This window comes from Diadema antillarum, unplaced genomic scaffold, assembly GCF_040938485.1.
Source record: "Diadema antillarum isolate AM-2024a unplaced genomic scaffold, OU_Dant_1.0 seq00000466_RagTag, whole genome shotgun sequence".
Lineage (NCBI taxonomy): Eukaryota > Metazoa > Echinodermata > Echinoidea > Diadematoida > Diadematidae > Diadema > Diadema antillarum.
In genome coordinates this window covers 240,031-254,702 of record NW_027271436.1, presented here as the reverse complement: position 1 = coordinate 254,702, position 14,672 = coordinate 240,031, and the positions used below count along the sequence as shown (strand labels likewise).

Below are 14,672 nucleotides of genomic sequence, written 5' to 3'. Positions count from 1 at the left end.
GACGGAACATAATTACAGGTAATGCTTGGAGCGGCAATTGTTTAATGTATGCCATCTATACATTATTACAAATCATTATACAGATAAAATAAACACTTTCGAAATGGCAGGTAGTGTAAAAGCCATTATGATGACAGAGTAATTGTTCTTCATTTGAAACAAATTCATTTCTTTAGCAACAACAACAGCAAAACAATATTTCCTTCGTCGATTCCAAATTGTATTACTATAATTTTAGAAGTGGTCCTAAGTTGAAGTATAAACTTCTCATTGGATGAACAGCGCATTATCAAACGCAATAGTCCAAGTTTATAGAGCTTATCTATTCTGCTCCAGTCGCCTTGGTTCGTACGGTTTCTTGAATGTTGGCTGTTGTAGCGGCTGGTGGTTGTGTCGTCGATAACATGAACACTACCTCTTCTCCTTTCGTGTTACTGCTATGCCCCGTGACACTAGGGACCGCCGATGGCTCATCTGCCCCAATCGTTGTCAATTTCAGCGTTGGCGTTGTTGCTTTTTTGGCTGTCGTCTCTTCAGAACTTTCCGTCGTAGACGCCATAGATGTCTGTGGTGTGGTGGCTGAAGTAGTCTTTGCTGTATGTGGTGGTTGTACCGTCGTGGGCATCGACATGGTCGACGAATGATCATTTCCCTTCTCTGACGTCGGCACTGGAATCGGAGACTTTTCAATGACGTAATGGCAAATGAGTTTGGTCACCACTGGCTTGGCTTCCGGTGGGGGCGAGTCCATGATGAAAGTCACCGTCTCACTTGCCGGCTCGGTGGTGGTGGCTGTGCTGGTGGTGGAGGCTGTTGCTTTCGTCGACGTTGGCTCATTCTGGCTCGTCGTTGAGGGCGTAGTCGTTGTCTCGATATGCCCTCCATTATCTCCCTTTAAATTCTCGCCACCGAGAGTTATCTCCTCGGGCTCGTGGTCGGCTTCGTTCTCGGGATGTTCGAGGTGGGTGGTCTCATCACCGCCGTGTGCGTATTGTTGTTGTGACGCAAAGAGATAGTCGATTTGATCCTGGAGGTAATCCAAAACTGGAATTGAAAATACAAAAAGAGAGAAGAGAGAAGATCCATAGTGGATCTGATAAATTTGTAGATAACTAAGACAAAGTAGATCAATCGAAAACAGGAATCGAAATTGATGAAAGGGTAAGATCTAAGCTTATAATATTATTTGAATCATTTACAAATATAGATGAGAGAGAGTTTAATAAAGATCGTTAAGAGGGGAGAGAAGAGAGAGAAGAGAGAGAAGAAAGAGAGCAGAGGGGGAGAGAGGGGGAGAGGGGTGGAGAGAGAGTGGGAGCTTGCCTGTAGTTTGAATCAAAAGCGTTCAGATAGGCATTACGTAGTTCACAAGTGGGATCAAAATGATTAAACAGAAACACCAAACGAAAAATCTGGAATCTATTTACATGAACCAAATGGAAGAACAGGATTGACCGAAACAGAAAACAAACGGACAGAAAGGCACCAAGAAAGACTGAAAAAAGAAAACATAGAAAGTGAAAAAATAAGACTAGAATGAAAGAGAAGGATTCAAAACAAGGAAGCGAAAAGTTATATTGGGAAAACAAGGACAATGTCTGATCCCAGAATTGAAATTTGTCAAGAAAAACGAGAGAGAAACAACGTTCAAAACTCCGTCATGTTTAAATTGACACATTATCGATGCAGTCCCTTATGCATCTCTGATTTCCTTCTTCTTCTTTTTCTTCTTTCAAACAGATCTATGACTTTGGTAATCACTTGCTGTAATCATCTATATCTTATCAATAAACAGGCCTATCCTCGTTAAAATGCATATAAAAGACCACAAATACTTAGATTGACCATAAGAAACGTCTCAAACTGTCATTGGATTCTTGAAAAGAACGTACCTAAGTTTTCCAGCTCAGTTAATCGCTCTTCAAACCTCTGCAATGAGTCCATCATCGTCATCAGCTTGTCATTCACATCTGAAGGAAAAGAAAAACGTAAGTGGCATCAGTCTCGTTCCTCGTAGATTTGTTGGTTATATTAAAGGGATGGTCTACAGTTTCGGTTGAGATGGGGCTTTTGGTTTCCAACGTTTTTTAATGATTTTTTTAGATAATGAGAAACTTTATGAAATATGAAGAAACCTATAATTCTAAGAGAAATTCAAAGTTTGTATATTGAAAATTGGTTTTAAAATGGCCGAGATATCCAAAACAAAGCAATCCTACCAAAAGTGGGACCCGTCTTTTATTAGGATTGCTTTGTTTTACTTTGTTTTTGGATATCTTGGCCATTTCAAAACCGATTTTCATCAAATAAACTTTGATTTCCTCTGAGAATTGCATGCTCTTTAACATTTCATCTTGTGGTTTCTAAGTGTCTCAGAAAAGTTAAAAGCTGCATCCTCACCTCAACCAAACCTATAGCATTCCTTTAACCACCAGTAATCCAAAATCATAAATAACCCAGTCAGATGATCATAAATTTTCGACAGTAGCATTGCAACGTCATTTCTACGTAAATGACTGCGTCTTCGAAAGCCATGAACATGAATGGAAGTAAATCGTTGGTCCTTTTCATCTACGTCACTAAATATCCAGTGACGAGGTTCATTAGAAACTGTTGCAAAATGCGTGGTGTAATTTTGTATTGTGAGGGATATGCTTTGTTCTGCGTTCTAATCGAAGGCACAAAGTGATGCCTAGATTGCAAAAAGGTTTATCGCATTATCATAAACAAGATTATACAAGTAGCACAGACATTGCGATGTCATTTAAGTCATCAAAGTGCAATTACACACCATGTTTAAGTTATCTTCAATAGAGTATAAGAGTAATAATAAAGTATAGATAAATGATAGTGGTTTTATCACGATCGGGCATAAATAAAAAAAAAGGTAGATTGGGAAATTTACATATCTTAACTAATCAGAGACACTATTATGGACAGCCACACCTTCAAATTAACACAGGTGATTCATTAATTTGAAAGTTTCACATTGAATTTTTCATAAGCTTCATGGATAAGAATCATTCCTGCTTCTTTTGGTATTAAGTTGATAAAAGTAAGATGTATCCTTTGCGTGAAACCATCGTGATCTTGTAGTAAAATCAGTAACGATGCATTTTAGTAGTAGTCGCAGCTGCCAAATCATCGATGAACACACGATTTTATCAATTGTGTGAAGAGAGCCACTGGGATGGTTGTCTTCACCATCAGTGGCAGCAAAATCATCGATTTCCTGGTTTTCGTTTATTTTTGTTGTCATGCATTTATTTCATTTTACCTATGGCTATTTCTCCATATCCAACTAAGTGTTTGGTATCTTTAATAAGCCAGTTCCCACGTGTTGATTGACGATTCTGGTCACTTGATCAACGCAGGTCCATTCTTTGTTTCAATACGAGTTCCATAAATTGCTATGTTGGGCAAACTGACGCATTATGTTGCTTTGAATCGAGTGAAGTGCCTAACCAAATGAGAAAAATCGAAGGTCATTTATACTCATATCCACATGAGCTATCTCCGAATAGGCTTATTGTCATGTAACCACTCTTCCAGGAATGTTTACACGATTCTGCTTGATATTTGTGAAAAAAATAGAAATAATCTCTCACCCGTGAAGGGCTGCAAGCAGCCGTCTTCATCGTTGCCGTTGCTGCAGTCCACATGTCCGTCACATCTTCTGCCCGGGGCGCAGTAATTGTTGCCACAGTCGACCTCATTGGGCCCACACTCCAGAATAGGTGGAGGGCATCCATTCTCGTCGAGTCCGTTGGAGCAGTCTGTCCGTCCGTCGCATCTAGCTCCGACAACACAGTAGCCGTTGCCGCAGTCCACTTCGTGTGGTAGACAACCCGTTATTGGTGGTGGACAGTCCCTCTCGTCAGCACCATTGTTGCAATCGGTGCGTCCGTCGCATCTAGCTCCGACAACACAGTAGCCGTTCCCGCAGTCCACTTCGTGTGGTAGACAACCCGTAAACGGTGGTGGACAGTCCCTCTCGTCAGCACCATTGTTGCAATCGGTGCGTCCATCGCATCTAGCCCCGACAACACAGTAGCCGTTCTCACAGTCCACTTCGTGTGGTAGACAGCCCGTAAATGGTGGTGGACAGTTCCTCTCGTCCACACCGTTGTCGCAGTCTTCTACCCCGTCGCACCTGGAGCCTACGGCGCAATAATTGTCGCCACAATCTACCTCATACGTCGAACAGGTCCTCGTTGTCTGTGGGCAGCCTAACTCGTCTTCGCCATCGTTGCAGTCGACTCGTCCGTCGCAGCGACCTCCAACGACACAGTAATTGATGCCACAGAGCACTTGTCCGAGAGGACAAGTAGGCGAGGGCTGGATGTTCTGCACGGGCTGCGAGCATCCGTGTTCGTCCGCTCCGTTTGGACAATCACTATAGCCATCACACCGGGCCGACAGGGGGAGGCAGGTCACCCCACCATCACCGCAGTCGAACAGGTTTCCGGGACAGCCGGTGAGGGCGCAATTTTGCTCGTCGATGCCGTCGTTGCAGTCCGGATAGCCGTCGCACTGACGGCCGATGTCGATGCAGCGACCGTAGCCACAATAAAACTCGGCTGCTGAACACGGGTCTGTGTCTACGATCTGAAAAGAAGTCACATCATTCACAAATTTGTTTTACGTTTCATTTGAACAAAGTACCAATAACCTAAAAGATGTGTTTTTGTGTTCATATTACAATAAAAAAAACAACAACACGCAGCTCAGAAAGGCAGCTGGCGATTGATCTGTAACATGTCAGGAAAGATCAGTTACTTTAATTACCACTATCTTTATTATCTTAAAGAGACATTCCAGATAATTTGTATAATTTCACATCATTGTCGTACATAAATTGATAGTGCCATGTATAAATTTGTGGGATTTATCGTGGTCCGTGAGCAGATAAACCAATACTCTGAAACCCCAAAATATAATACACTGAAGAAGAATGACATAGACCCCGTTACAGTGAGTATAAGGGCCGCGCTCGGAAGCGGCCGAGTCGTTTGTTTACAAGCAGAGCGCCACTACGACAAAATATTGAAAGGTTTGAATTAAAAGCCCTGGCCGAGCCCTCCACTGTAAACGGACAAAATTACGGGGCCGAGTACCGCAATTGAGACCCGGCTCGGCCCAGCCCTGCACTATAAACGGGGTCTCTGACATACATATACTCCAGTAATGTAGCAATATCATTCATTACAACACTACTTGCTGCGGTGTATAATTTATTCATGCGATTTTTTTTTTGGTTTTTTTTTTTTTGGTTCTGCTTCCTTGAGTGCCCAGCCATGTATTCTTAGGTGAACGTACTATGTCATCACCCTTGTTCATTGTGATTTGTTGTGAATATTGGAGAGGAAAATGATATATTCCTCATCCCAGTCGCTACAACTTATTTTGAAACTCTGTACCCAGTAAAACCAATTTATAGATTTTCAATTGCAATGTTCAATTCATCAAAAGGTCTCCATCAATGCACTATTATCATTTCTTTCTTTTTTCAGTTCCCTTCAATACGTTTTGCGAACCTCGTCTTTAAGATCGATGCATATGGTGTGCCACGTGGTTTGATAGAGGAGGAAGAGGAACACGCCAAACTCACCGGTTGTGAGCATCCTGCTTCATCCTCACCGAAGCCGCAGTCTGGGTCCCCATCACACCGCCAGCTTTGAGGCAGGCACCTACCATTGTAGCATGTGAACCAGTGGGAGGGGCACTCTGTTTGACCACACCCATCCTCGTCCTCCCCAAAGACCGACTTGCAGTCGAACGGGAAACCGTCGCAGGCCCGATAGAGCGGTATGCAGTTGCCGTCAAGACACCTGAATTCTTCCTCCGTACACTCGCGAAGGCAACCTTCTTCATCGTCTCCTCGTAGAGGGCAGTCTTTCTTTCCGTCGCATCGTTCATTGATATCGATGCATAGTCCTGGCAGGCGATAAGAAGAGTAAATAAATTTATGGAGACCACATCAGAGTGTGACACTAGAACGACCGCAACTTGATTTGTCCAATATAAAATTTAAAGCAAAAGAAATGTCACAAAATAATTAATATCTCAGAAAGTCAAATCGGCATAGCAATATGAAAATTCAAACACATAGAAAGGCACTATCACTGCACGATTCCAAACAGACTTTAGTGCTCCCATTTGGAAAGTGGGATCACATTTAAATTCTATTTCAAATTACAATCGTGATTGTAGTGATACTCTGAACTGTGCACCATACCACTTTCGCACTGAAATTCGTTTGCCAAGCAAGTTGTCAAGCCACAGGCGTCCTCGTCCGCTCCGCCGGGGCAGTCGACGACCCCGTCGCAGCGTTTCCGACGATGCAAGCAGACGTAGGTTGTCTCGCAGTAGAACTCACGGAGATGGCAGCCGTGTTCGTCGAGGCAGTTCTCTTCGTCCTCGTCCTCATCATCCTCGTCTCCCGAATTGCAATCCTGGGTAACGAGAATAGGTTCGAGAGTTTTTACTTTAAGCTCTTCTGAAAACGTTTCGAGTTGCGCAAGTTTGTTTTCTTTTGGCACACTAAAATAATTATACACATCCATGGCGAACTTATCCTTATGTCATTATAAACTTACAGAAGTGGGTCGTGCCTGGAAAGCTGTCTGTATTCACCAAATTATTATTCCGAATAGGTTTCAAGTTTCAAGTCTATTAATTTAATCACCTTATAGGGTACAAAGTCATAATACAAGATATATGAAAAGAACTTATGTACAAAATGGCAGTGGCAAGATCAACTTGACAAGACCTAACAAAGATAAATTTTTACTCTTAGTTTGGTTACAGTAAAGCTTGAGAGTACGTAAATACTTCGACACAAACATAGGGCCCACAGGTATGTTAGACGCACCGCATGCATATTGTCTGAGCACTAAAATATAAACTCATAGATACAAGGGTTAATACACTAGAAACTCAGTATAATGAGGTCTGATACAGTGTCATGTGTAATCCTGGACTTAGACATTATACTGTGTAATTACAAGTCATTCATGTTTAATCCCCCCCCCCCCTCCAAAAAAAAAAAAAGAAGAAAATCTAGTCTTTTCTTCTTCTACTTTTCTTCTTCTTCTTTTTTTTTACCCGTTTAACTTTCTCTGAATACTTTAATTCATGAGTGAAAGAAGTAGAGGTGGTTTGGTAATCGTACATTGTTGCCGTCGCAGATCTGTTCCAAGAGAATGCAGGAGCCGTCGTCACATCGAAATTGCCCCGGTCTACACGGGTAAGTGTGAGCCACGCATTCTACCTCGTCATCGCAGTATCGACAGTCGCAATGCTTGTCGCAGATCAGATCGCGGTCGATACACACCTGGAGAGTAGATCAAACATCTTAGCAACAAGAACACATTAAGGCTTTTAATTCGGGAAAACCCACTCACCCAAGACGTGAACAGTAGTTGTGAAAGCATGTTGTAGGCTAATCATTGCTAATAAGCCAGTTAGGGCTTCCACGTTTGTTCCAACACGGCATGTTGGTTTTTAAATTCACCGAGATAAGGATCTGTGATGTAATGATTATTCAAGTATTCTTTATAAATGGCACTTGCTAGCACATCCACCTGACACCGAGAGTGGTATATGGCAATGTATGCATCAATAGAAGAAGATACATTTAATGCAAAATAATGAAACGAATGCCATTCTAAAGTGCTAATTAACGGACCTCTGGTTACCTGGTCTGCGAAAGTTCAGAGTTTGTTTGATCATGAGTGAAGAATTCATACGTTTTTACTTCGGGCAAGCTTATGCATTATGTCACTTTGAAAACGAGCGAAGTAAGACGGAAAGGTCATTTTGTACGCACGTGCACATGAGCCAACTCCGAACTGGCTTGTACCCCCCTTCTCTGCACTCGTGTTTCTCTCTTCAGTTGCATAACGTATATTAACATTTTGTATTACTTCACACATTATTTGACATTTCTCACCATGTTTTACATACACGTGTACCTGTTACTTCTATTACATGCAAATACACTGTATTATGAATGGCCTCATAACATGGGAGTGCTAGGTCGCAGATAGTGTACATGAATAATACACGTCCTTTACCGAGTTGTTACAGTGAAATCTTCGGACGTCGCCGGGGCAGCGATCTCCACACAGCTCCTCGTCCTCGTCCTCCCCGCCGAACTCGCAGTCGATCCGTCTACCATCGCACGTCACCTCCCAGGGGATGCATCTTCCGTTGTTACACTCGAACGTGCTGCATGGCTTGAAGGCAAAACGTATAGGATAGGAAGCCATGTTTATGATATCGCTGACAAGAAACCATTTTAGGCTATCAGGCCCAGCCTACCTGAAATAGCAGTCCTCCAGATTGAAAAACGCGTACTCCGAGCATCTATATCATTGCCGAGATGACTTTCTGCAAAATGTGTTACGATTTTTGTCATGAATTGTGATGGATGTCTTTCGAAGAGAAAAACACCAGTATTTTTGTCTCTGTAATGTCACTACTACGTCGTTCTTGCTTTTGACTGTGTTCTCTGCATCCACCAGCCCTCACTTTAGGTCTCAGTTTCTGTCGTTTGTTGTCTGTCTGTCCGTCTGATTGTGTGTGTGTTCGTGTGTGTGTCAAATTTGTAACTAAAATTACATTTCTAATTCATTTCTTCTCGAAGGAGGTTGGCCCAATGAATTAAAACAAGTCGTTTACGAGTGACTTGACAGACACAAGAAAGCAAAAATTAAGCTGTTTAACGATCTCAGTGTAGTCTACAGTATGTACAACATGCTTAATATTTTGATAAACAACGCCTCCGAGCTGGCATCGGTTGTAACCTCACCCTTGCAATGTTGGTATTGGGCGAACAGTAGGACGTCTTTTCGTCATCAGCTGTTGCTAAGGAGTCCGTGCAGTCTGGCTCGCCATCGCATACCCGTCTCAACTCCACACAACCACCGTCGCTGCACCGGAAACCACGAGACCCGTCGAATCGGTGGCAGAAAGCTACAGACGAAAATATAGTCAGTCATTCAATTGGCATGATCCCCTCCAACACACTTTTCTAAATCAATTTTCAATCCAAAAGGTCGGATACTAGCTTGGATACGGAATGATATCCCCCTGCGTTTGCCACACGAAAACCACAGCAAACGAGGTGTGTTGAGCACATAATTGTGAAATAGCGTCAAAATCAAATTATGTTTTAAATGGTCAAGAAGTTGAATGTATACAGAATTATGATCAACTTCTCTTTTCATCACTGAAAGTCCGAAAACTATTTGGAAATCAATTATAGGTAAACGTGTTCAGAGCAAGAGCGCCATCTGTAGGCGTACGTCGGTAAACTTACGGAGCTTGCCAAGTACTTCTGGCTGAACTTGTCGCTTGACGCTCTCATTAGGATCCTGAGATGGTAGGGGAAAAGAGACGAGGAAAGAATCGAGATGTATAACTTTTAACATGACAACGCATATCTATTGTCATTTTGAATCTATTCTTTCGTCCTACGAGGTTAATCTTTCATCTGTAACCTCTGAACAGGTTGTTGCTGTTCCTAGTTTCAGCAGTCTTTTCATAGCCAATTGCTAGCGTGTGTACGCAAGCGTTCTGTTTATCATCATCACGACATTGTTTCCTCTATCGGAAAGAGGCTATAGTCCAAGGTGCCCCATTCTCAAACATGTTTGTTGCACGTCCATGGTTGCACAAAAAGTGATTTAAAAAAAAGAGTTTCAGTAATAGACTGTTTATACAAAAATATTCACTATATTCAAATCTTTATTGATTTCCCTCCCCCACATAAGATTGTCTTAAGTATTATAAAGTTTGACAGGGGCTTCCCTAATGTAGCAACAACGGATTACTGCTACGTGAATTCCTGCCTTAAAGAAACTTACAGTAATTGATGGTGCAGGTGGTGCAGGTGCCCATAATAGTTCAGTGATATATGTTGTAGGAAAAGAATCATCCATGAATATGATACATCATAGAAACGGTCTAATATGGAACAGAACATTTCCGCTATAAAACGCAGGCTGTCACAAGCATCGTGCAGTGAAAATAATTAGCCTATTCATCCCCGGCTACATAATTGAATATTCTTTTTCTTTTTAAAAGGTCCCTGCACGCAAAATATATTCTAACCTTTATTTACGCCTTTTGGTCTTGTTCATAACCAAATCACTTAATACTTCATGAAAATGTGCATCATATATATTTTAAGATTTATCAATATTTTTTCTGCACCCTGTTAAGCCCACGTCCAAAAAAAAATGAACAATAGACAATTATGTTCAAAAATTTGTCAGAAACATTAGCATGAAAAACATGTGATGCTGCTGTGAGTATTAAAGCGCAGATAGTAATGGCAATGATTGGTAAGACACGTAACTGAGTGTATTGTTCATCTAAAGTGTTACAATATACATGATGATGTCACAACAGGAATATGAATGATGATGATCTGGGTGGTTTTTTGAAGGAATGTTACATATTTTCATGAAGTATTTAGTAAATCGGTTATGTACAGACCAAAAGGCCACTATAAAGGTCAACAAACAATTGGAATTCGGGGACCTTTTGAGGATGGGTCTGTATGTAACATCTCGGCGTATGATCAAGACCGAAAAAAAAAAATCATCCCGTGTATGACATCACTGTTGTATGTAAATTCAGTAGCACAGTGTGCCTTCGTGGTCAGTAGAATGGGGAATCTTATCGACAGGATTATCAGTGTATTCAAATCTATAAACTTTGTCTCTACGGATACAGTAGCGAGCCCTGTATTTCACCTGCTCCTCTTGAATACACGTAAATTCTGGAATATACTTTGCATAAATTAGTTGCTGTTTTTTTCTTCTACCCCCTCCCCCCCCCCCCCCCTCCGATGTAGGCCGGGGTGAGATATCTGGGTATAATCCGCATTATTACAGGTATGCATAAATTTTGACTATAAATATTGTGACCCAATCTATTCGGTGCATCTTGCCGGCAAATGTATGTAAATCCCAAACGATATGAATCAGACCTTTGTTTCAAGAAAGTTATTTCACAGTCAAATAAATTGGATCGTATAGTCCTTGCAGACGTCGTGGCGGTGGCTTACCAAGCGAAGAGATGAAAATGCAAAGAAGCACGATTGATCGATTGTTTCTTTTCCTGTAATAGCAATGTAGCCAGTGATTATAAATGATGTGTAAACTTATCTATTTTTAGTTTCGTATTTCAACTGAAACAGTTCTGAAAGACTTCTTAGATGTCGAGGAGTGGGCTTGGAAGATTGGAATTATGCAAAATCCCATATTCAGATGCAATTGTTTATCAAACGAAACAACCCCCCCCCCCACAACAAAAAAGCACGTTGCTGAAAACAGTTTACACAGGTAACTTAAATCAAATAATTTTGTTTAGAAGCTTGCATCGCACATGCGAAAAAGAAAACCGACAAAACAAACACAAAGGAGTATGAATACAAAATTAATTGAGGACGTTAAAATTCTTCGCTGCACCTGTCGATCAATAATCGAATAACCATGGAAACTGAAGATTGGTTTTCTGTTGATTTCCATCTTATTTCATCGCCGACTGTAGCTCTACAGCAAAGACAAACTCGATTAGATTTTGATTAGGTTAAAGAAAAATACCCTGAAATGTCAATTCAGACACGAATTTAGCAATTTGCAATCGTTATAAAAACAATGAGTACTTGTGGCCTATAGATTTTAAGTAAGTGATGATATATTGCCTTCCCAATTTATGTTACAGGGTCCCATCATAATATCACAAAATAAAGGTACTGTGCGATTTACCTAATGCAAAATTCAGGGGTTAGTATACGTATTTATGCTTCTCATTTTTAAACTATGTCCCTTCTACACTTTGTTCTAATACAAACTTAAGGCTTAAAGATATCGCTTTTGAGGCAAAGCTTCAAAATACCAAGAGTGATTTCGGATCAGGTAATAGTTTGACTGAAAAGGAAATAGTAGATTTCAATGAGCACAATCGTGAAAATTTTATTAAAGTCGGTTAAGAAGTAGGGAAGTTATGACTTTGTGAAGTTTAGCAAAGTTCTTGAAAAGTCAGCATGAATATTACAACATGTTACATTATGTCATCCACCCACGGCTTGCTATAGAGTATATACACAAAATCTTGAAATTGACTTCATTTTCTTTTTCAGATACAATTATGCCTCAGTCTACATCCTTATATATCTGAATGATCACATTTGCTGCATAACTGAAAGCAGCAAATAACATTGCCTTTTATTTTTGTAGGAGGAATATTACATTTTCGTCAGTTTTATTTTGTACACGATTAGTGGAAAATTGTGTGGTGATGACATCATCTCACTCATTTTCATATTCATATTATCCGTTTTGCAACAAAAAAAAAATCTAAATTTCATAACTTCTTTAATTTTCATCGATTATGATCAAATGTTGACAGTTATGTTGATAGAATTTTACACCTTTTTTTAGGACTAACTTTATAACTAGTGCCCTTTAATTGCCCTTTAATTCAAAACAAATGAAAAAATAGTAGGTATTAGTAGATGTTGACGTGTAAATCGAAAACGAAACGCTTTTGTTTTCCGCTTTCCTCGACCGTAAATCTTGGGAACAACTTGAACGTTATTTGAGGAGGAAGTTGATATTTTCTTTTCAAATCTTTCATAAAAACAGCATTTTATTTTCTAACCGCCTGGCCGCAACATTCATAGACAGAGAAGATTGTTTGTTGTGTGCTCACTGGATGCCGTAATATCAGGCATAGTGTATAGTGGACACGCATGAACGCACTGAAGTCACGCGCGGAATGACTCCCCACCATACAGGGCTCACACGGGTAAATAATTCCCCATAGAGACGTGTGTTAAAATTCAAATTTCAAAAAATTCTGTAAAATAGCTGGGAGAAATGAGGTGTTTCATCTTCACTAACCTGAATAAGTGAGATATTACCTTTCATCCATCAGATTGCCAGGGTGGGTTGTTCTGCTCTAATTCTGTCCAGGGGTCCAGGGGGCAAAGCCAGACTACGAGTTCTTGTCACTCAAAAAATCACCTATTTTCCGTACACGTACCCAATGAAATATAGTCCCCTTAAATTCCATCAGAAAAGCTTTCATCTTCCAACCAAAATGCAGTTTGTAGAGGAATTCATACTCAATATCTACAGCTATTCAGTTTTTTGCCAAACTACATCATTGATTTTCAATTAATTTTTTTCTTCATTTATTTTGGTATCTTTGGTACGAATTTGTGAAGGGGTCTGGGACAGTCCATTTTATTTACAGGTGTGAGCCCTACAAGGTATGCCGATTATTTCCGTCGCAAACGATAGATGGCGCATCTTCTTCGCACCCGTTTTTGACCTGTACCCTATAACATCATTCACATCTTATCTATGAATTAACATGACTAATGTCAAAATTTGAAAAAAAGATGTTCTCCCGTTCTGAAACATATATATATAAACATTACACATAAATTTACTTTGAAGCAAAACCTTGTTTCTGTGTTCTAGGCCAGCTTCTTTCATAGAAAATCGATTAGAAATCTGTTTATGATACCAGCGCCGCAGCAGGTGTGCTTTGAAGCAAGGCTTCATCTTCAAATTTGTTATCGAGTTTATTTTCAGGGTTTTGAAACGAGCTCAATCTTACCATGCAAGAAAGAGGCAAATAGTCGTAATTTTAGGCCTTCATCCGAAAATGCTTGCAAATTGTTTGTTCTTTGAAGATGTTTCATCTCCTTAAGTTTTACAGATGTAAACAATGAGCAAATTAATATCTATCCTCACTGGGAAGCTTATATTCTATCAAATTACATCTTGAAGTATTATTGAATTAGGGGCTATTTTGGGTGAGGCGGGTTCATGGGAATTATCAAATTATCCTGGTTTAGACATAAAATGTACAAAGTCTAACTTGGGTTTGATTACTTCTTGATATCAGCAGGTGATTTCACCAACGTTGCTTTTGGGCGAAATTGCTCCGGCTTGTCTGATCATTAACATTAAAATTAGAGGCAAATAATTTCAGCATTTCTTGATAGGCCTACCCTCCTGCAGACATCTCAGGGCCACGACCATACGTTATATCCGGCAATAAAGTAGTCTATGACCATCAAGTTACTCATATTAATCTGGTAATTACGGGAAGTAGGTGTCCGTGTATTAACTCTATGGATCCCTGTCTGTATTAAAGCATGAAGACGGCTAGATCAAAAATAATGTACATTCAAAAAATGACTTCACGGCTTTTTCTATGGCTATGCTACTCACTTTGGCGTCATCCCCGAGCAATTCGTGACTGTTGAGGCTGGCTGCGTATGAAAGTTGCTTGGAGCAAACGCCGACTACTATTAGAAGGACCAATGCGACACGACCAACGCCCATGCTTGCTGAACGTTCAGTGGAGCCCCAGCTACACTATGGAATGTTCTTAGCCTGAGTACAACTTCATACAGTTGCCGCGGGTCCAGGAACCAAGTGAGAAAAGCTCGACTCCGATTGTCAACGTCTGGCTCAGTGATGTACCACATGATGGCGTCACAAATAACTTGCATATTATCGTTTTCACATGGCTCAGTTAGCTCAACACCATGCATGTGATTATACATTCATGTCATGGACATCTGTTTGCATGCATTTGAATGCAAGAACTCTTCTTTTTTTTTCTTGTCATAGGAG

The 14,672-nt window shown here is 40.5% G+C and overlaps 1 protein-coding gene across 1 annotated transcript; it reads right to left on the bottom strand.

Annotated features, from left to right (window-relative positions):
• Positions 1-322: 322 nt before the first annotated feature.
• Positions 323-14,378, bottom strand: LOC139733259 (uncharacterized). Its single transcript, XM_071644099.1, has 11 exons — positions 14,265-14,378; positions 9,326-9,380; positions 8,816-8,979; positions 8,079-8,240; positions 7,175-7,336; positions 6,239-6,455; positions 5,612-5,937; positions 4,486-4,608; positions 3,609-4,338; positions 1,893-1,970; positions 323-1,044 (listed from the first exon to the last, which is right to left on the bottom strand). The coding sequence occupies exons 1-11, from the start codon at positions 14,376-14,378 to the stop codon at positions 323-325; spliced, it is 2,853 nt and encodes a 950-aa protein (XP_071500200.1).
• Between the last annotated feature and the right edge of the window lie 294 nt (positions 14,379-14,672).

Excerpts from the sequence above, each read along its gene's own strand:
- LOC139733259 (XM_071644099.1), bottom strand. The coding sequence starts at position 14,378 with ATGGGCGTTGGTCGTGTCGCATTGGTCCTTCTAATAGTAGTCGGCGTT. Across the intron at positions 5,938-6,238 it reads CGAATTTCAGTGCGAAAGTG|GACTATGCATCGATATCAAT; the intron begins GTATGGTGCACA and ends ATCGCCTGCCAG. Across the intron at positions 4,339-4,485 it reads GCATCGACGAGCAAAATTGC|CCCTCGCCTACTTGTCCTCT; the intron begins GCCCTCACCGGC and ends CAGAACATCCAG.